Genomic DNA, 23,694 nt, shown 5'->3' with positions numbered 1-23,694 from the left:
TCTCTCTGGATACTTCCAAGATTTTTTCTTTGTCTTTCATTGTCTAAGTGTTATAGTTTGACTGTAGATTTGTTTGGGTTTATCCTGCTCATCTTCTTGAACCTACATGCTTATATCTTTTGCCAGATTAGGAAATTTTTAGCCATTTTTTCTTGTTACATTTATCAATCCTGCTAGATTTCCTCCTTGTCCTTTTGAGACTCCAGTGGCTTGAATGTTAGATGTGTTATTATCCCATACATACCTGAGGCTCTGCCCACCGCCCCCTCCCATTTTTTTCTGGTTTCTTTTCCCTCTGTTGTTCATATTAGATTATTTCCATTGTTTTTTCCTTCAGCTCACTTGTTCTGTGTGTTCTACTCTTGGACTCATCTGTGGAGTTACTTTTATTTTGGTTATGGTATTTTTAAGTCCTAAAATGTCCCCTTGGTTCTTCTGTATTTCTTTGGTAAGACTTACTTTTTTTTTTTTTTCCTTGCTGAAACTTTCTGTGTTTTCATTTATTTCAAATGTGTTCATAATTGCTCACTGAGTCATTTTTATGATGCCTGCTTCCACATTTTCTATCAGATAAGTTCAACATCCGTGTTTTCTCAGTGTTGTCATCCTGCTGGTTGTCTTTTCTTGTTTAAGCTGGAGATTGTATGGTTTTCAGTTCTGTCCTGTACATTTTGGGGGTTATGTTAATGAGACTCTGAATCTTATTTAAATCTTCTGTTTTAGCCAGACTCTGACTCTCTGCTAGTAGGGGAAGAGGAGTTCCCATTCATTACTATCATGTAGAAATAGAAGCCCAGGTTCCTGAGTCAACTGCTGTTGATACCCCAGAGGAAGAAGGAGAAGAGGTCCTTGTAACTGCTGAATGAGAGAGCTGGTTCAAGCTCCCCTTTGTTTCTCCTGTTACCACTCTGACTGGGACAGGGAGGAGTACCTTATTACTGTTCCATGTGGCCTCCAGTGATACCCTGGTTGGGAGGAGTTAATCACACCTACAAAGTGGTGAAAGTCTAACCTTCCCACTCAGCCTTCTCCGACGCCACCCTGACGTGAAGGGGGAGGAATGTTTCATCGTTAGACTTGGCGGCGATGGAAATCCAGGCTCCTCACGTGGTCTCTACTGGCTCCACGGGAAGAAGGGCTCATTACAACCCGTCAGAGGTTGAAGTCTAGGTTCTCACCTCAACTTTAGGCCTTTGTTGATGGGGGTGTGAGGGTAGAGCCAGTATTTTTCATGGTGTTTAATTGGAATAGATGTGTATTGTCTTAAAATGGCTTCTATCTTGCTAATCTGGCTAGAGAAAACTGGCTTTTCTCTAAAGAGGGAGATAGCATCTACTCCATCTTGTCCTAGAATTGGAAGCTAGGTCCTTTCTTTTTATTTAAGAATAGTATTCCTTTGTATGGAATTTGTTTACACATTCACCAGTTAATGGATATTTGAATTGTTTCCCATTTGAGGCTGTTATAGAGAAAACTGCTGTAAATATTCACAAACAGGTCTGTGTGTGGACATATACTGATCTGCATTCTTTTCTTCCTTGTCTTTTTCACTTAAGCCTTCACTGTCCATACTCAACATCCATAGAACAGTGGAACTCCAGTAGTAGCTTTGTGGAGTTTATTGCTGATTTCTCTGCTTTAGAGGTGTTTTGAAGTTTGTAGTATTTTCTTTTTTTCAGGAATGTTCAAGCCATGGCTTTCTGTGTTCTCTGTGCTCCTTGCTGAACTTAACAGTTCTGGGGAGAGGTGTGTGGAAAGGTTCATATCCCAGTAGTTGCCGTTACTCTCCAGGCCTGGGAAGCTCCCCATTGTAGCATTTCTTGAACTTCAGTAAGACTTCCATCTGCTGATCTTTACCACATTCTTACCTTCTCCTATTTTACTTTCTTCTAGGCCTTTTTCCATGATCTGTCACTATAGTTATTTTCTTACAGGTTCCCTAAACTCCCCTGGCCTTCTCTTCATCCCTTTAATATGAATGAACTCAGTCTCTTCCTTTGTGTTCAGTGTGCACTTGAATATTGCTAGAGAAAAATCACACAGACTAATTTTACTTTAAATTCATGATCACAAACCTCACATGGGTACTTAACAATTAATGTGGAGTTTTTCTGTGCTTCTTATTATATCTATGAGAGTCTCCATCTCTACAAACTGTAAATTGATCACAGCTTCCTGAATCCAAATCTGGAAACCTGGATTGGCCTCCATCTCTTTGTCCTTAACGCTTAGTAGATGCGGTGCCCCTTCTCTTGTTGTGAGTGAATTTTTCCATTTGAGCTCTGGGTTCTCTGTCTTTATCCTACTAAAGGACTTTGCTCCTTCATTTATCCCTTCTTCTGTTTCATCAGTGTTACCTGCTCTTTTAGGTTATTCTCAGTAGCATATAAACATGTTCTAGGATCTCCCATTCTAAAAGGCATGTGTTCCCAGGCCTTGTCTCCAGTCCCCTCTCCCACGAACATCTCTGTTTATCTGCTCTCCTTTGAAGGCAGACTTCTCAAAGTAAGATTGTCTAATAGAAATAGGGGTGTGTGTATGTATGTGTGTATGTGTGCATGCATGCGTGTGCATGCATGCATGCATACTAGCTCTATTCACTGTAGGCAGTGTCATTCCAGTAGGAATGAATACGCTTACTTCCTATATACTTGATTTCTAAATAACATTCTCCAGTCAGGATTGTACACTAGATTTCTCTGGAATTACGAAAATGTTTTTTGTCTTAATTATTCATTTTGGTGGCCAGTAGCTGTGTGGCTTATTGAAAACTTGAAATACGACTAGTGCAACTGAAGAACTAAATTTTAAGTTTTGTCTAATTGTAATTAATTAAAATTTAAATAGCCACATGTGGCTACTGGCTGCTTATTAGACACACCCCAGTAAAAAGAAGGTGGATTTTTTTTTTTAAACTAGTGACTTGTTTGAGAGTCACTGAAACAGAGAAAAATATAAAGGATGAGCCTAGAGCATCTATGGAGTCAGAAAGTAAGGAATTGCTCAAAAAATAATGAAGGCATGTAGAAAAGATGTTGAAGTCAATTAGAAAGAGTGCCAAATAACCAAGTCTGGGACAATTTGAGCATCAAAATGAATAATGATAATAATAGATTAAAGGCTGTAAAGTAAATATCAGTGAGCCAATGCCGATGTAGCAAATTAAGTACATGGTGGAAAAAGGACTGCTTTACTTTATTTGTGAATATAGGACAAATGATAGAAATAAATCACTGTTAGCAAGTACTACAATATTAGTGCAGGGACAGATTATCTATAGATGCTAAATAAGTGGGCATAAGTGTAATGACAAACAGCATATATGCATAGTCTCAAAGAACAACCCTGTAAGATGTCTGATAGGTCCCTACCATCTTAACTGGTGGTGGTACTCACTTGTGTCTGACACTTTGCAACCCCAGGCTCCTCTGTCCATGGAATTGTCCAGGCAAGAATATTGGAGCTGGTTGCCTTTTCCTCCTCCAGGGTATCTTCCCAACCCAGGGATCAAACCTGCATCTCTTAGGTCTCCTGCTTGGCAGACAGATTCTTTCCTACTGCACCATCTGGGAATCCCCATCTTAACTGAGTGATCAAAACTAATGTCACCAATAATGAGACATTCAGTACCTCCTTGTAAGTTGCATTAAGAAGGATACCAAGATGCATAACCTTAGTCTAATCGTAAGCAAACATCAGACAAATTCAATTTAAGGAGTATTTTACAAAATAACTGGCCAGTACTGGCAAGATCATGGAGCAAAGAACCATTTTGGATAGAGGAGACTAAGAGGACATGACAACTAAATGCAGTTTGAGATCTCGTGTTGCATCATGCACCAGGAAGAAGGACATTGTTGAAATTTAAGTAAGGTCTGTAGATTAGTTAACTTTATTATTAACTAACATCATATCAATGACTGTTTTCTGTTTCTATAATTCTACTCTGATTACACAAAATGTTAGCAATGGGTGATGGGTATACAGGAACTGTAAATATTTAACAGCTGTTTGAAAGTCAAAAATTAATTCAAAATAAAAAATTTTAAAAATTGTCTACAGCTTGTGCATCCAACCCAGATCTTTTTTCTAGCTCCAGACTCATTGTCCACCTGCCTTTTTGGCTATTCTACTTTGATGTCTCACAGCGTTGCAAATTTAACACATTTAAAACTGCAGTATTGATTCTTATATCTGTTAATACCTAACTCTTCCCCACAGCCTTAGCAGATAGTACCACCATCCACCCGACTGATCAAGCCAGAAATCTGGAGTCACTTAAAATCTTTTCTCCTCTACCCCACCACAGATAGGATTGTTCTCATTGGCTCTATAAAATTTCTTGAATTTTCTAATTTTTAATAAACATCTACTGACATCTTATTTCAAACCACCAATCATTTCTTACCTTGACTATTTCAATAATCTTTTAACTCTTTTTCCAGTCAGCAATCCATTCTGTTTGTAAGCAGCCCAGTCTTTTGGAACATAAACTAGATCATGGCAGTCCCCTGCTCAAATACTGAGTTTGCAGTGCATTTATTTAGAATAAAATTCAGGCTCCTTATTATGGCCCATAGATCCAGCGGCCTCTCCTGCCTCTTTGATTTTGTTTTGTTGCATACTTCCTATAAATATGCTTGTTGGCCTTCTCTCAGTTCTTTGAGTGTGACATTACTCTTCTAGCTCAGAGATTTACATCTGCCTTTCCTTTTGCCGGGAATGTCCTTATGCCCATTCTTCTAGTTAGTTCATTCTTGTTTTTTAAATTTCAACTTAAATGTCACTTATCCTAAAATAGGGTACCCTATTCTTTGTCTTCCATAGCACTTGCCACTATTTGTAGTTATTATTATTTTTATTTATTGCTTGTTGTCTCTTTCTTCAAGTAGACTAAGCTCCATGAAGGCAGAGGCTGTGTTTGTCTTACTCACTTCATGGCCCCAGCATCTGGCACTTAATTAGGCACTAAATAAATGAAGAAAGGTTAACATTTGTCTTCTTTTTTTTTCCCATTTATTTTTATTAGTTGGAGGCAAATTACTTTACAATATTGTAGTGGTTTTTGCCATACATTGACATGAATCAGCCATGGATTTACATGTGTTCCCCGTCCTGAACCCCCCTCCCACCTCCCTCCCTATCCCATCCCTCTGGGTCGTCCCAGTGCAACATTTGTCTTCTTAATGGATGAAGAGAAAGTAGCTTGTCTAGAAAAAGTGTTTTTTTCCAAAAGGAAAAGAATAATACAAACAAAAATATGAAGTCAGGAAGCAGCATGGTATTGTGTGTATGTGGCAGTTTGATGTTGCCTGATATATGAACATTGAGTCAGAGATTGATCAGAAATTGGTGAAATAGGCTGGAGCTAGTTCTTAGGGGCTCTTACATACAATATGAACTTATAAAACTCAGGAGCTTATGGAACTATTGGAAGGGTTTAGACGGTAGAGAATGGACAGATTTGTATCTGGTGCTGCCGAAGTGAGCACCAGATTTGCATTTTAGAAAGATCAGGTTTGTGACAGCAGTACGTATAGAAACTAGGAGGTGAACTTGAAGGATATTACGCTGATGCTGGAGAAGACTCTTGAGAATCCCTTTGACTGCAAAGAGATCAAACCAACCAGTCAGTCCTAAGGGAAATCAATCCTTAAAACATGAAGCTGATGCTGCAATACTTTAGCCACCTGATGCGAAGAGCCGACTCATTGGCAAAGACCCTGATGCTGGGAAAGATTGAAGACAAAAGGAGAAGGGAGCAGTAGAGGATGAGATGGTTAGACAGCATCACCAACTCAGAAGATAGGAATTTGAGCAAACTCCAGGAGATAGTGGAGGACAGAGGAGCCTGGCATGCTGTAGGAGGCCATTGAGTCACAAAGAGTTGAGCATAACTTAGCGACTGAACAATAACAATAAAGGGTTATTGGATTTACTTTGTGAGATCCAAGTGAGAGTGAATTCTGTGCCAGAACAATAGTTGCAGATATGAGAAAAGAGGCCAGATTAATTAATATTTAGAGAGTAGAATCACTAAAACTTATTGATTGATTAGATACAGAAAGTGAGGAAGAAGGAGGAATTATTCCAATGTGGCTACTAGATTACTAGCTGTGTTATGGGGTGGTGGTGGTATATACAACAAAGAGAAAATACTGGAGGAGGAACTGCTTTAATCAATGGTAGTGAGTTGAGTTTTAACCACTCTTGAACATCTTTGTAGGGATTTCCATCAGACATTCAGATACAGAAATCTTTAACTCTGTGGTGAGATCTCATATACAAGTGTATGGTTGATAGTAGTTGTGGCTATAAGAATAGATATGATAGATTGTAGTAGGCTTAAGGGAGGTTATGTAGCATAAAGAGAGCAGTTGCTAGCAAATCCAGCAGTAGAGGGCTTCCCTGGTGGTTCAGATGGTAAAGAATCCACTTGCCAATGCCAGTGCAGGAGACCTGGGTTCAATCCCTGGGTCGAGATGATCTCCATCATCTTGAGAAAGGAATGGCAACTCACTGCAGTATTCTTGCCTGGGAAATCTCATAGACAGAGAAGCCTGACAGGCTGCAGTTCATGGGGTAACAGAGAGTCAGACACGACTGAGCAATTAACACTTTCAGTTTTTTCCAGCAGTTAGAATTAGAAAAACATGTGCGAAAAACCTGAATGATACAGATAGGTGTTACAAAGGAAGTCACGTTGAAGGAAACCAAGAGAGAAGAGAGTTTCAAGGAGAGAGTGATCAGGAATATTGCATGCCGCCAAGAAATCCAGTGAGAAAACCCCTGAAAAATAGGCATAGCATTTGACACTCAAGGGACCTTAATGAGGAGAGTTTCCATGGAATGAAAAACAGAAAAAAATGGATTTCAGTAGGGGAAGGAGTGAATAGGAGGTCAAGAAATTGGGAGAGAAAACAGAAAAATTAGATAGGTGGAAAGTGACTTGAGGTCCAGGCAGTAATTTTTATTTTAGAGAAACAAACTGAGGTAAAGAACTTTAGGAGAGAAAATTGAGACAAATTGAATATATGGTTGTTGCTAGTATATGGAAATTTAAAAAATTGTTTTATATTCTGCAACCTTTTTACATTCACTTCTTAGTTCTACTAGCTTTTTAAAAATAGATTCCATTCAGTGTTGTTCACAGACAGTTACGTCATCTGTGAATAGATGACTTTACTTCTTCCTTTTCAGTCTGTTTCTTCCTTTATTGTACTCACCAGAAACTCCAGTACAGTGTTGAGTAGAAGTTGTGAGAACAAACATTGTTGTCTTATTACTTATCTTAGGGGATAATTTTTCAATTTTTTACAACCAAGTACAGTGTTAGCTATCTGTCGTCAGGTTGAGAAAGTTCTCCCTTTGTTTCTAGTTTGCTGAGAATTTTTATCAGAGATGGGTATTCAGATGATCGTAACACTTATTTTTTGTTTTCATCTGTTAAAATGGTGAATTTTGTTGACTGATTTTTGAATGTTAAATCGCATCCACTTGGTCCTGTTAATATTGTTGCATATTGCTGGCTTTGATTTGCTGAAATTTTGTTAAGGATTTTTGCTTCTCTACATGAAAGGTATTAGTCTGTAGTTTTTTTTTCTTTCTTTTTTAAATTTTATTTTTAAATTTTTTTTCCATTTATTTTTATTAGTTGGAGGCTAATTACTTTACAGTATTGTAGTGGTTTTTGCCATACATTGACATGAATCAGCCATGGATTTACATGTATTCCCCATCCTGATCCCCCCTCCCACCTCCCTCTCCACCCGATTCCTCTGGGTCTTCCCAGCCCACCAGGCCCGAGCACTTGTCTCATGCATCCCACCTGGGCTGGTGATCTGTTTCACCATAGATAATATACATGCTGTTCTTTCGAAACATCCCACCCTCACCTTCTCCCACAGAGTTCAAAAGTCTGTTCTGTACTTCTGTGTCTCTTTTTCTGTTTTGCATATAGGGTTATCGTTACCATCTTTCTAAATTCCATATATATGTGTTAGTATGCTGTAATGTTCTTTATCTTTCTGGCTTACTTCACTCTGTATAATGGGCTCCAGTTTCATCCATCTCATTAGAACTGATTCAAATGAATTCTTTTTAATGGCTGCGTAATATTCCATAGTGTATATGTACCACATCTTCCTTATCCATTTGTCTGCTGATGGGCATCTAGGTTGCTTCCATGTCCTGGCTATTATAAACAGTGCTGCGATGAACATTGGGGTGCACGTGTCTCTTTCAGATCTGGTTTCTTCAGTGTGTATGCCTAGGAGTGGGATTACTGGGTCATATGGCAGTTCTGTTTCCAGTTTTTTTAAGGAATCTCCAAACTGATTTCCTTTAGGATGGACTGGTTGGATCTCCTTGCAGTCCAAGGGACTCTCAAGAGTCTTCTCCAACACCACAATTCAAAAGCATCAATTCTTCTGCCCTCAGCTTTCTTTATCGTCCAGCTCTCACATTCATACATGACTACTGGAAAAGCCATAGCTTTGACTAGACAGATCTTTGTTGGCAAAGTAATGTCTCTGGTTTTTAATATGCTGTCTAAGTTGGTCATAGTTTTTCTTCCACGGAGTAAGCATCTTTTAATTTCGTGGCTGCAATCACCATCTGCAGTGATTTTGGAGCCCCCCAAAATAAAGTCTCTCACTGTTTCCCCATCATTTGCCATGAAGTGATGGGACTGGATGCCATGATCTTAGTTTGCTGAATGTTGAGTTTTAAGCCAGCTTTTTCACTCTCTTCTTTCACTTTCATTAAGAGGATCTTTAGTTTTTCTTCACTTTCTGCCATAAAGGTGGTATCATCTGCACATCTGAGGTTATTGATATTTCTCCCAGCAGTCTTGATTCCAGCATGTGCTTCATCCAGCCCATAATTTTGTATGAGGTACTCTGCATATAAGTTAAATAAGCAGAGTGACAGTATACAGCCTTGATGTACTCCTTTCCTGATTTGGAACCAGTCTGTTGTTCCATGTCCAGTTCTAACTGTTGCTTCCTGACCTGCACACAGATTTCTCAAGGGGCAGGCCAGGTGGTCTGTTATTCCCATCACTTGAAGAATTTTCCAGTTTGTTGTAGTTCACATAGTCAAAGGCTTTGGCGTAGTCAATAAAGCAGAGCAGAAGTAGATGTTTTTCTGGAACTCTCTTGCTTTTTCAATGATCCAGGGGATGTGGACAATTTGATCTCTGGTTCCTCTGCCTTTTCTAAAACCAGCTTGAACACCTGAAAGTTCATGGTTCACGTACTGTTGAAGCCTGGCTTGGAGAATTTTGAGCATTACTTTACTATCGTGTGAGATGAGTGCTATTGTGTGGTCGTTGGAACATTCTCTGGCATTGCCTTTCTTTGGGATTGGAATGAAAACTGACCTTTTCCAGTCCTGTGGCCACTGCTGAGTTTTCCAAATTTGCTGGCATATTGAGTGCAGCACTTTCACAGCATCATCTTTTAGGATTTGAAACAGCTCAACTGGACTTTCATCACCTCCACTAGCTTTGTTTATAGTGATGCTTCTTAAGGCCCACTTGACTTCGCATTCCAGAATGTCTGGCTCTAGGTTGGTGGTCACACCATCATGATTATCTGGGTTGTGAAGATCTTTTTTGTATAGTTTTTCTGTGTATTCTTGCCACCTCTTCTTAATATATGTAGAAGTTAATGTTTGTCTTTTAGTTTAAAAAAAAATCCTAGGCAAAGAATCAAATCATTCTGTATTATAAACAAGTTTGGACTAAACTTATTTTCCTTTGTAATTTCTAGAAAATGTGTCATTATCTAATGCTTTATATGTCATATATAAATAAAATACAAGATAATTTGGTGTAGTAAGATTATTTTAACTTTCATTTTTAGCTCATTCATGGTTTACAATGTGAAGTTGTTTGATTTACCAATTAGAAGAGTAGTTAGTTAGGAAAATATTTCATAATACATGTAGCAAATAAAATAACCTGTATTTAATACTACTAGTTTGTCAGAAAACCTAATTTTTATACTTATATTTTAAAATTATATAAGAGTACTTCTGATGGTTTTTATAGACTCTTGCTTTTGGGTTATGAGTGTTTTTTTGATTTGTGAGTATTCTTATAGAAATCTGTACTGAAAAGCATTTTGTCATTGTTTTCATACCTCATAAAATTATAGTGACTTTTTATAATTAAGATTTCTCGTAATTAATGTTTACATCAGATAAATTTGGTATTATGAAGAAAGTAAGGGTTGCCCCAAAGTTCATTTGGGTTTTTCCGTAGTATGTTACAGAAAAACCCGAATGAACTTTGTGGCCAACCAAATACAGTATATTCCAGCACAGTGGGAATATAGGAGGACTTTGAAGTTTAGAAATGGAGTTAAGAAAGTAGAAGTTGTGTCTCAGCCCACTTCTTACAAGTTTTATTACCTCTTTAGCATTATTTTGTTATTTTCTTACATAAATTTTTTAGCCTTACTTTCTTCTTTAAAATGACATGATTATACCTTTCTCAAAAGCAATTGTGGGAATTAGGTGCATTCTGTGAAAATAAATAGTAAACTGCAAATATTATATAAAAGTCAGGTATCATTTTGAGATTTAGCCTAAGAAGTGTACATTTCAAACACTATCTATGTACAGTGGGAAAATTTGACTGTACCCAAGCCTGACATTAATAACCAGAATTGTTGTCTTGGTCTGTACTTTTCTTCAGTTAGTTTCAGAAATTTTTTAAATTTGATTTTTGATACCCAATTTAATAGAAATGAGTCATATTATCATTTCTTTCTTTACTCGGCAGCATACCATTTGCACTTCACCCACATATATGATCTGTGGGTTGTAGAGAGAAATTAGAATGTCATTCAGTAGCTCACATCTTTCAACCAAGAATGCTTTTCACCAACACTCATGAGTTTCTTGTAGGAACTGGGAAATGTACACCCTTATATGGTCAACTGAATTTGTGAACCTCAGTAAAGAGAAAATTTGAGGAGCAGGTCATTAAGTCAGATTCAGTGTTCTTTGTAAATACCAGTGACCATTATCCATGGGGTAGATGAGATCTTGGTTTTTATGGTCTAAAACATTTTCTACAGAATGAGGCAGGAGCTGTTGCTGAGAGTTAGAATAAAAGGCTGCAGGACTGTATGTGGCTTGCTCTTTATTTATGAATCAGATTTTAAGTGGAAACCACAGTTGTTTCCTTGTTTCTCATTCATGCTTTAGCAGAGGATATGATGCTACAGATTTGACTTGGTTTGTAGTTTCTCCTTTAAGGTTCACACCCCTTTCTTTTCCTTTTTAGAAGCCACAGTCATTTTAATGTACTAGCAAACCACAGCATGTACCTTGTTGGATATGCTTTGTGTGCTAAATGTTACTTGGTAGTCTAGTCCTATTTTGGAAGTATAGCATAAGTAAATGAGTACAGGGAGCTCAGCTCAGTGCTTTGTGATGACCTAGAGGGGTGGTAGCTGGGAGGCTGGTAGGTTCACGGGGGAGGGAATATATGTATACATACAGCCGATTCATATTGTTGTACAGCAGAAACGAACACAACATTGTAAAGCACATATACTACAAAAAATATCTAAAAAAAAATAAGTGCGTGCATACATATGTTTGGGGTAGGTGGTATATAGGCATACAACTTCAGACATGTGGAAAACAGTTTTAACCCTTTGACTTTATTAACTTGTATTTAAAGCTAATGTTTCATGTTGTTTAACTTCAGTATAATAATGTTAATTTTTCCTTATTCTTCCTTAGTGTCAAGGCATGCCATGGGTTGCCTCTCATAAATGGACAAAGCTGTGACCCTTATGCAACAGTTTCTCTAGTGGGCCCTTCCAGGTAATGTTTATTGAATTAGTATTAGATTTTTAAGTTTAAAAATTACAAAACTAAGGTTCTGAGAGAACATATTAAATATCTATTTATGATATAGACTAATGATTGCTTTTTGAAAGAAAAATCTTCAGTTCTATTATATACTTGCAAATAGCCAACTCTTCTTTTATGAAGGAAAACAAGTGCCATTTCAAATCTGCCAGACTCTTAGGCTGTGGGGAGCAACCTCTGTTTTATAGTATTTAAAATGTACTTTAAAACATGAACTTGATCTTCTTTCATCATCAGCCTTCCTATTTTCAAATGTCTTAGATTTTATTGCAGGTAGAATCCTGTTTTAAGAAATGTTAGCTCAAAATAGCAAGGAAGTTTCAATATTTTTATCTAGAAAGCAACTCAGGGCTAAAAATACCTTTCCTTCTTGTGCCATCTGTGCTGTTCAGAGAGAATTCCAAGCTGCAGATAAACTGCTAAAGTACCAGAACATGGTGAAGCACACTGTATCATTGATTTAAATTACTTACGATAATTTATGGAAAATCCATAGCAATTTTTAGTATTTTCTATTTTATAATTTCATTATGGTTTCTTTCAGAGCCTGACTAGTTGAAATTTGTCTACAACTTGAACGCTTAGAATCAAGAAACAAAGAGCATAATAGTGCCACACAGAAACATATATATACACACACAGACATGTACTGTTTCTTCCCTCCCCCAAGCTCACTATGTATCTTATTTTTAAGAAAATAACCAGTTAGTCACTTTGGAAAATGTGTTTGTCCCTATGGTATGTAAAGCACCATGCCTGGTACTTACTGGGTTCTCAAGCAGTAGTATCCTATTATTAGTATAGATGGTTTTAAATTTAAAAGCAGATACTCAGTCTTATAACATTCATGCTGTCAAAGGGACTTAGTTCTACGTGTTTCAAGTGTTTAGCGGAATTGTTCTTGGTTTTTCTTCTTGTTTATAATCAGTACCCAATAGATTCTTTAGTGTAAATACTTAGTAATGTATAGAAAGAAACTGTTTAGCATATGAATTTGTTTTAAAAAGTCACTGTTGGTTTTGATACTGTGCTGTGGTTGTGGAGGATATTACTGTTGGGAGCTGGTGAAAGGCTCCATGGGACTTCCCTGTGCATTTCTTTGCAACCTCCTCTGCATCTCTAATTATTTCAAAGTAAAAAGTTTTTTTTAAAAAGCCACATTGTAGCCAAAGTCCAAGAAGTAAACTGAGTTAAATGTGTTCCTGGGGTATTTTTCAACATAGAATAAGGTATTTGAATCTCATTGTCTTCCTTCTACCATTTATTTTGAGTTCCTTAAATAATAGAATGTGTTACTTAAAAACCCCTGAAGGACACCTGACAGTCCATGTAATATAGCCATGGAATAATAAAATCTTGGCATATATCATATATACAAAATTTGTGTGTTCTTTGATTTGAGTTTTTAGAGACATGTCAGTTTTTTCCCCCAAGTAATAGTTAAAGCTACTGCTTTCCCTGAATCATCCTAACAGTTAAACAGAAAGAGGCCTGGCTCCCTGGTTGGAAATAGCATGTTTTATAATTGTGTACTGTTAAGTTCTACAAGGTAAAACTCTACCACATTGGAACAGGAATGACCAAAAGAAGACAAAAGTAAAGAAGAAAACAAGCAATCCGCAGTTTAATGAAATCTTTTATTTTGAGGTAACTTTTTGTTTTATTTAAATGTTAATACAACTAAGCATTTCTTTCCTGAAAACTGTGGGTCAATGGTGTGACACAGTGGAGGCCTAGTGCAGAGCCTCTGCACTGGCAGAGCTTTGATTAATTTGAAGAGGGGGAGGTCTAGGACGACACTCATTCATCAGTCAGCCTTGGTATCACACCCCCCTTCTCACAGAACCCCACCTTATCCAGCCCCCCAGGACTCTTTGGCAGAATACTACTCGAAAGCCATTAGTGAAATAAGTACAATATCCACTTGTTAGATCTGGGTTCTAGTCCCAGTTGAGTTTGGACAGATCACTACATGAGAGACTCAAATTTCCTGTGAAAGGATAATTTTGTAAGAGAGAACAGTAGCATCCCAACCTAAGTCATAGAGTTTTTATGAGGTTCAAATGTGAAAACGCTTTGAGATATTAAAGTACAACATGATTAAGGCCTTGTTATTAACCTCTTTTTAGCTAAATCACTCTAAGGACACGTGCTTATTTTCATAGAGAACTTCAATTGCCTTGAAGTTGCCCAAAATACAGTGCTTTGAAGTTCCTTCCTATGGAGCATTGTTAAATAAATCCTTTTTCATATTAGAAAGCTACAGGAAAAAACAAAAATAATTAAGCTCTATTCTAAAAAATTGTGTTCTACCCATAGGATATGTTGCAATTGTTGAAAATAGCATGTAGGAAAGTGTTTTTTTTTTTTTTTTTAAATTACATTTTGTGCTTTTCCTTTTTTTTAAATGTTTTTTTTTTTTGTTTTTTTGATATTTTGAAGTGAAGAGAATGAGGGCACATCTAGCCATGCCTGATTACTATGCTTTTAATAAAGGAACACAGTTAAAGAAATGCCAGAATTGAAGTAGGAAGAATTGTGGGGGTGGAAGCAAGGAAGAAAGAAAAACAAAAGAAAATGTACCAGTGTGAGATTTTTTCATTTCCCAGCCAAGGACTTACTTAATTCAATTGTTCTGTATTTAAAAATGGCTATTACATCTAGCCTGAAGAAAATCCAAGAAGGGGCAACTTGTAGCAACAAGCAGATGGTCCTTTGAAAGTCAAGACCTGACCTGTTTGGTATATGCAAACATGCATATCAAGCCTCAAAACATTCATTCGAAGGGCCCTTTTGTTGAGTTGATTATAAAGATAAAAGTTCAGTCTCTGTCCTGTAGCTACAGTAAGAGTCCCAAAGCTTGCACACGCATGCAGACATGCAGCAGTAAAATGCAGTAGTAGATGCTGGGGAGCTCTGCTGCCACTGAGCTAAGCCAGAGGAAAAGAGTATTAAAAATGGAATCTTTTGAACAAAGACATAGAAACAGAAAGTTATGTCCAAAGAGCAGCAGGTAGTGATTTGACTGAAAGGGAATAAAGGGAGTTAAGCTTAGCAAGATAAAGTAGGACCAACTAATGAAAGGCCTTGAGAGCAGGTTGGAGTATTGGACATTGGATATTGTTGAGTCCAGAGGTAACAAGAGTAATGAAGTATTTTGAGAAGAGTTAACCATGATCTGTGGGCCAGATGGCTGCGAGAGAGAACAGAGATCAAGAGACTTGCAGTCTAGGTGTTTTTTTTTTTTTAAAAAAGGAAAAAGCAAAAGCGGGGGAAGGGTCTGACTCAAGAGAGTAATATGGAAACAGGGCGGAAGAGAAAGATGAGAAACTACAAATGGCAAGATAACAAATTGGTTACAGAAGAAAAGATAAAAGGAGGAGTCAGATGTTGTCCTCATGATTTCAAATCTGGAAAAGTTAAGAAGGAAAACAAGTGGTTCAGTGTGGGGCATAATGAGCTTGAGCTCTGACATGTAAAATCCTCCCATAAGAAGTTCATGACTAAGATGGGTGATTACTGTAGATAAAGAATCAAGAATTGCTTACAGTGAGTCAAAAAAGCAAGCCAAGGGCATAGAGGTATGCAAGAAAGAAGAGAAGTGAACGAGCTAAGTTCTGCCACATATTAAATATTTGAGTTTGAACGTGTTTCTTAATTTCTTTACTTGAGCTTCCTCATTTTCAAGATGAGGATAATAAATCTAGCCCAGCCTGCCTCAGAGCACTGTTCTGATGAACACAGGAGATAATGAATATGAAAGCACTTCGTTAACTGTACAGCCCTGTGTAGCTTAGAGCAAAATAAGATATAAAACCCTGGAGAAAACCCATGTTTGTATGTTCTGAGGAAGAAGTAGTGGCAGAGGTAGAAGCAAGGAGAGCAGAAGGTAGCCAGGATTGTGCTGGGTAAACTCAAGAGAAAAGAATATCTCTGGGAAAATGGAGGATGTTTGTATGGTCACTCATTCAGATAAAGGGGTCATGGAAGGTGAAAACTCAGAATTTCATCATCAGACTTGATGATTAAGAGAGGGGTTTTAGGAGGGTGATCTATGAGGAAGCCAGATTATAAGGAGTTACTGTAGTGAGTGGGTGGTGAGGAAGCGGAAGCTGTAAGGATGGGTAACAGTTTTGAGATACTTGTCTGTGAAAGGAAAGAGATAGGAAGACCATAATTTAAAGGGAGAATATTTTTTAGACTTGAATGAGGTGAACAGTCTGGTCAAGAAAGCTGCAATTAAAATAGATCGAATGCTGACTGCGTGTTTACTGCATACCATGTGGAGGTGGAGCTGTCTCAGAAAAGAGGAGGATCATCTCACCCTCTTGATTCAGAAAAGGATGAGAAAAGTCATCCAGTAAACAGGCCTCTGTGGGAATGGACATGTTCAGGTGGACAATAGTTGAGGAAGTTCCTGCCAATGGCCTTGATGTTTTCAGTAAAAATGTGAGAAGGAAGTGTGAGGGTGGCATTGTTATCTTGAGAAATGTGGGAAAGTCTTCAAACAGTTCCTAGCTTATGCAGCTTCACTGAAATAGAACACTTTTACTCTGAGTCACCAACAGATACGTATGAGCCAGAGAACCCAGTGTTCCTACATATTGAGTCTGTAAGGAGGGGTGTGGAGGTAAAGTTGATTTTGATGTTTTATTTACCACCTTATCTTTACCTCTCTCTGCTACTTCCATAGCTGTTTGTGTATTTAGATTCGGGGTCAGATATTCCATAGGCATTTTCTTCTGTTTATAATAAACACAAACACTTTAGGGATGGTTTTTTAAAGTTTGTGTAGGAAAACGATATTATAAAAATTTTTTTACTAAAATTTTTTGTTTATAGGTGACGAGGTCCAGTAGTTACACCAGAAAGTCCCAGTTCCAGGTAGAAGAGGAGGACATTGAAAAGCTGGAAATTAGGTATGTGTCTTGGATTTTACAGAATTGCTGTTTTCTGTGCCAAAAGAGAAATCCTAAATTTAACTGAAAAAGGTGACTCAGGCTTAACAGAATTCTCTTTAGCAAGCTCATCAGTGAAACTTAGAGGAACGTGCATTTAAATTTAAATTATCTTCTAGTTTAAATCCAAATTATCTTCTCAAAATCTGATTTCTTTGCAGGAGTAGTCAAGGAGTATTTATTTTAAAAATGAGCTAATTTTTACCCATTTTATTTTTACCTATTTATATTTTTAGTTTTTCCCAAATTTAATTGCTATTTAAATCATAGCATAATGGATGCAAAGAATATATAGAAAAGTAATTATATACTAGCCAATTTAGAAATAATTTTTTTATTCTTCTTAACATATCTGCTGTCTAACAGAAATTTCAGTGAGGTAAGAAGTCTTGTAAGATAACCCAACAGGTGCATGTGTTTGAAGTTTGTGCTATTTCTTAGGTCTTAAATATCTATGCTGTTTGGGAGGTGAAAGTTTTGTAAATGCATGTATAGGTGTGGTGTTAACAGTGTGTTCATCTGAAGGGTGTATTAATCACATGTTTGGAATGATCAGGTAATGTATTTTTTAAAATCACCTGTCTTTACATATTAACTGGTTTTGAGAAAGAAACTGTAGTCTTGTGTTGGTTTCTTTTCTCAAATTCAAAAATGTAATTCTGTAGTTCTTATTTTTACAGGTTAAAATAAAACCTAGATTTTGGAACTAAGAAACTTAAGTACTTTCTTTTAAACTATTTAAGATAGTTACATTCTGTACTTTTAAGTGAAACTACGGCAGTATTCTGCTTTCTTAGTTTAGCTAGTGAGGTGTATGACAGTGCTAACATCTGTCTCTTATTTTTAAGCATGTGAAATGACTTGTCTGGTACTTTCACCATAAGCATCTTTGCCGTAAGCACCTTTACCATAAACATCTTTGCCACAAACATTTTCACCACATAACTAATTGGTGATAAGTCAACTTTGCTGTGAAAATTAAAATAACTGGTTGACAGTTTGGTTTCAACTGGTTGAACTGCATTAGTGTTTCTTCTGGTTATCGATATAATTGATAGCTTTATTGATCAGACAGGTGACACTGATTTGCCCCGGGAGTTGGTTTCTTATTTTGAAACACACCACATTGGAGGAGAATGTGAGGGCCTCAGAGGCATAGGGTTAAACCCACATTTCCCATAGAACTTTGAAACATCTGTCAATAGACATGGGACACTATGCCAGGAACGAACAACAGTGTGGATGGCTTTCCCAATGCAGTATAAAGCTCAGGAGCAAATACGCATCCTCATGTTTGGAAATAGATACCTCTCTTAACGAAGGAAAAAATTTTAGCAGAAAAGTGTAATGCCAAATGAGACAAATAAGCAAAAACAAAAACAATGTGTCAAATACTGTGAACAAAAGACTTAGAAGACAAGTGTTTAGGTACAGCCCACAAAATAAAATCAGTTATTCGTGAATTATTGCCATGAATTTATATACATTTTGAATGTGTTAAAATTTTGTATTTTGCAATGAAGTCATTTTAATTTTATTTTCTATGTTTGTGTCTTTTTTAATGTCTCTCTTTTATTTATTTATTTTACCTTTTTTATAACAGAATTGCCTTATAACCAGTTAGTTATGTGGTGAAAATGTTTGTGGCAAAAATGCTTGAGGGAAAGATGTCTGTGGCAAAGATGCTTATGGCAGAAGTACTCAGAACCTTAAATTAATGCTATAATACAAATGTAGTAGTTTGAAGCTGTTTGGTCATGTTTGTTCTCTTACACATTGTTTGCAAAAAATCAAGCCAATTTTTAAATTTTCAGGATCGACTTGTGGAACAATGGAAACCTGGTCCAAGATGTTTTCCTTGGTGAGATTAAGGTTCCTGTGAATGTATTAAGAAATGATGCCTCTCATCAAGCCTGGTAAGAAGACAGACACTGTAGTGAACTACACAGTAGGTCAACCCCTTTCATGCACTGTCTATGCAAATAAATGGTTCTTTTAAGCATATTTTAAAATTTTTTTTAATTAATTTATTTTTTTCCATTTATTTTTATTAGTTGGAGGCTAATTACTTTACAGTATTGTAGTGGTTTTTGCCATACATTGACATGAATCAACCATGGATTTACATGTGTCCCCCGTCCCGATCCCCGCTCCTGCCTCCCATATTTTAAGTTTTGAATGGATAAGCCCAAAGTCATTAACACTGATTTGGCCAATAATTTATTGTTGCAGAAATACAAGTACAATTTTTTTTTGTTGTTTTATGACTTGCCCTCTGGTACTGAGATAAAAGAACTGACTTGTCTGGAATATTTTCCTGTTCAAAAACTTAATCTTAACTCTGAAGAAAAAATGTAGAACCTTTCGAACATTACGTAAGAGTTGCTCTTGTGAGAGAAAGTTTGATCACAGATCAACATCTGTAGTTTGGAAACTTTACTAACAGGCATGGGAATTGTGAATGTTTGAAAGCAAAGGGTTTATTGTAGAGATTCAGCTGTTATGAAATCTCACCAGTAATTTTTCTTCCCCAAACCCTATTGAAATGTACTGTGAGTGACTCTGGTGTTATTATCTTAATGTCTGGGATCTAGATGTTGAGCTGATTCAGTTAATGAACTTTTCAGAGGTTCTGGTGGCTCAGTATTGGCTACAATATTAAACTTTTTCTTGACTTCTTATAATGACATTAAATTCACATTAATGTTCAGACATTAAGCTGATGTTGGTTTCCTTGGCAAGATCAGTGTGAAACTATTGGTTGTTTTCCTGTCTAGAGCACGTAAAAGCGCGTATGTCCTCTCCCCTCCAGTAGACTGCCCAGTAGCCCTCATGCTAAACTTGGGTTTCAGCTGAGTATAAAACAGCACACCTTTCTCATTTGCCCTGTAAGTCTCCTTTTTAGTGCTCAGTTTCAGCTGCCTGGAAGAGGACTTGAAACCAAGTGTTCCGATGTTTCTTACTGTGGGCAGCAGTTCATTTGTCTGCAGGATCCTGCCTCTCCTGAGTGCCATCAGGCATTCTTCACTTTGGTCTGTGTAGTCTCAAAATTTTTATTTTATTTTTTACCTCTTGCTAATGCAGATCTAAGATTAGTCTTTATGATGGCGTTTTATATGCTGTAACTTCCAAAATGTGTCCATGCTGCTACTACTGCTAAGTCACTTCAGTCGTGTCTGACTCTGTGCGACCCCATCCCTGGGATTCTCCAGGCAAGAACACTGGAGTGGGTTGCCATCTCCTTCTCCAAACTGTGTCCATGGGGGGGGGGGGCGGGGAACTTGGTCATTTTTTTTTGATTAACATTTGAGGCTTGTCATTCCCTCCTGCCAGACTTCTTCCACCTTACATAAAGTCAGCAAACATTTTTTAAATGAAAATTTCTGAACTCAGTTCATTGTCTTTAAAGTGATAACACAATGCGTGCATGCGTGACAAGTTGCTTCATTCGTGTCCAACTCTGTGCAACCCTGTGGACTGTAGCCCACCAGGCTCCTCTGTCCATGGGATTCTCCAGGCAAAAATACTAGAGTGGGTTGCCATGCCCTCCTCCAGGGGATCTCCTGACCTAGGGATTCTGTGGCTCCTGCATTGCAGATTTAACCACTGAGCCACTGGGGAAGTCCATAGCTTGCTACTTGGTACAAAATAACATGTAAATTGTTGTGCCTCCCAAGGCCCCTCCAAGTGAACTTGAAATGTGCCATTATAGCCTGTATTTTAAATAAGATTCTCCAAACAGGCCCTCCAGATTTGGCAACAGTTTGTCGAACTACCAAGTCAGGATGTATGAGCACTAACAAATTAATTTTATTTCTATAGATTTATTTTTTGCCAGTAATATGTTAAAGGTAACCTGCCAGAAGTATGTGTTAAAATTTATACAGCATGAAATAGAAACATCCTGCTCATTCATTTACACTTCCCCATACATGAGGAAATATAAAAATGTGAATGCAATTTCCTTTTAAGTCAAATTAAAACACATTCTCCTCTGTCAGCTGTAGAACTGCAGCGTCCCCTTGTGGGGTTGTTAGTGACTAAATGAAAACTCAAGAAAAGCTTTACCTTTGGGATTTCAAGCATATTTTTTCTAATCTTAATAGTAGGAAAGAGAATAATTACCAGTAATAGAATTCTATTATTTGAGAAATATTCGTTTGCTTTCCCTTTCCACATTATTTCTATTTAACATTTACTATTAGAGTCTTTTCCTGAAAACTGATTAAAAAATTTTTTTAAATTATTTTTATTTATTTGGCTGGATCTTGGTTGTGACATGTGGGTTCTAGTTCCCTGACCAGGTATGGAACCCAGGCCTCCTGCATTGGGAACATGGAGTCTTAGCCACTGGACCACCAGGGATGTCCCCTGAAAACTGATCTCTTGTGGTTCCAATTTTGTTCTCAAATTGTGACATGATTCAGTTATTTTCCATTTTCTTTGTTAACTACTCAGTTCCTTAGTGATGGTGTGTATTCTTTATTTGGAAACTTCTGTTAAAGTGTTAGGATTAGCTCGTTAGTGTCGCTATTAGCTAGTTTTAACTTTCACATATGTAAATAACAGAACTCATTCACATGGTTCACAGTTCAGAAGATAAAGGTCTTATCTCCTGCCCCTGTCCCACAGCTAACCCTTTCTGAGGCAACCCTGTTTTGAGTTCCTGGAAATATTTTCTGTAAATATAGGCAAATATGGATATGTCCATCTTTCCTCTTCTTTGCATGAATGAACACATGTTGTATCATGTTCTATACCTTTTTTTCACTTAGCAGTTTGGTAGAACTTCATTAAGTGTTTGTTGACTTCTTATAGTGGTTAAGAGTATGGACTCTAGAACCAGACTACCGTGGTTCAAATCCCATCTCTGTCATTAACTACCTGGGTAATCCCAGACACCAGGTGTTCCACCTGAATGCCTTTATTTTCTTTGGCTATGGAATGGGGATGGTACACTTAATACCTGCCTCCCAACATTAGAGGATGAATTGGTTTCACATAAAATAAGTGCTGTGACCATGGGTATCTCTCACACTCATCATTATAGTTATTGCTGCTGTCATCACCATTATTCTGCATCAATACATAGAGAATTTTTGCATCTTTTTTTTTCCTTTGGTAGCAGTATTCCACTGGTTTGGAATGGTATAAATGAAGAGAACCTTAGGGCTAATATAGTTCTGTCTTATTTTACCAGTAACCTGGTGTCAGAGAACTTAATATGTGCAAAACCTTTGTGTGATTGTACATATTGGTACAATAATTTCCTCCTAGATGATCCAAAATAAACATTAAGAAAATTGATCCAGTAATACCACTTCTGGGCGTACACACTGAGGAATCCAGATCTGAAAGAGACACGTGCACCCCAGTGTTCATCGCAGCACTGTTTATAATAGCCAGGACATGGAAGCAACCTAGATGCCCATCAGCAGACAAATGGATAAGGAAGATGTGGTACATATACACCATGGAATATTACTCAGCCGTTAAAAAGAATTCATTTGAATCAGTTCTAATGAGATGGATGAAACTGGAGCCCATTATACAGAGTGAAGTAAGCCAGAAAGATAAAGAACATTACAGCATACTAACACATATATATGGAATTTAGAAAGATGGTAATGATAACCCTATATGCAAAACAGAAAAAGAGACACAGAAGTACAGAACAGACTTTTGAACTCTGTGGGAGAAGGTGAGGGTGGGATGTTTCGAAAGAACAGCATGTATATTATCTATGGTGAAACAGATCACCAGCCCAGGTGGGATGCATGAGTCAAGTGCTCGGGCCTGGTGGGCTGGGAAGACCCAGAGGAATCGGGTGGAGAGGGAGGTGGGAGGGGGGATCGGGATGGGGAATACGTGTAACTCTATGGCTGATTCATATCAATGTATGACAAAACCCACTGAAAAATTAAAAAAAAAAAAAAAAGAAAGAAAATTGATGCAAAGATCTTTTCATGTTACAATTTTTTAATTTTGAAAGTAAAATTCGAATAGAAATAAAGCACATGGCGGAGGGGTTTTTTTCAACATAAGCACTTCCTACAAATTTAAAACTGGGTTAATATTTACTTAAGATGAATTGGTTTTCTCATTTGCTAGTTTTGGAACCTGTCTTTGGTAAAAATCCATTGACACTGATTATCTTTCTGGAACCAGAAGTGACATTCAAGTATTGGAAAAGCTGCCTCTGAACAGTTATTTTCCAGCTTAGGCAGCATTATTCACAAATAATGGTAGTCTTTGTCTGCATACCTCAATTTTAATTATACAGACCTTGTTAAAACTTTCAAATGCTGACTTTTTTTTTTCTTTTAAGAGGCTGACTCTTGAGATCATTAGAATTGCTTTTATGCCTAACTATAAATTGAAAAAAAAAAAAAAATGTGAGCAACTGAGTGCCCTTTTCAGTTAATAACTTCTTTTTAATTCCTGTTCCTTATTCTTTCTAACTGAGAGTTCATTTAAAAACTGAAGAAAAATATACTTGAGTTTTTTTTGTATCCCTAGACCTTAGACACACCAGATACCTTCGATGTAACAAATCTTGAGGTTTTTCTCTTTAGCTCTGATTCATACAAGATTGGTTAATTCACAAGGGATCCTTCAGATGGTCGAAATTGAGCTTTTTGTAACAATATTTTAAAACTGGTCGAAATTGAGCTTTTTGTAACAATATTTTAAAACAACTAATCACATTTACATAATTATATAAATAACTTTTCATCTTTAGTTATTTAATATATTTTAAGTGGTAACAGTTATATGTATATAAATGTTTTATAAATCACATTTACTGTGTGCAAAGCACTGTTCTCAGTGCTCCGCTTATATA

The 23,694-nt window shown here is 37.1% G+C and overlaps 1 protein-coding gene across 3 annotated transcripts in view; it reads left to right on the top strand.

Moving 5' to 3' along the window:
- The window catches only part of RASA2 (RAS p21 protein activator 2), a 117,381-nt gene that overhangs the window by 54,311 nt on the left and 39,376 nt on the right, over nt 1-23,694 (top strand). For all 3 annotated transcript variants that reach the window (XM_065943027.1, XM_065943026.1, XM_065943028.1), the window contains exons 6-9: nt 11,761-11,844; nt 13,467-13,539; nt 16,735-16,811; nt 18,665-18,766. In XM_065943027.1, the coding sequence (XP_065799099.1) occupies nt 11,761-11,844; nt 13,467-13,539; nt 16,735-16,811; nt 18,665-18,766 (336 nt within the window). The remainder of the gene's footprint in view (nt 1-11,760; nt 11,845-13,466; nt 13,540-16,734; nt 16,812-18,664; nt 18,767-23,694) is intronic.

The sequence above is a fragment of the Muntiacus reevesi genome, chromosome 8 (genome assembly GCF_963930625.1).
Source record: "Muntiacus reevesi chromosome 8, mMunRee1.1, whole genome shotgun sequence".
NCBI lineage: Eukaryota > Metazoa > Chordata > Mammalia > Artiodactyla > Cervidae > Muntiacus > Muntiacus reevesi.
Note: the sequence above shows the minus strand (reverse complement) of the source record. Positions and strands in the feature narration are given on the sequence as shown.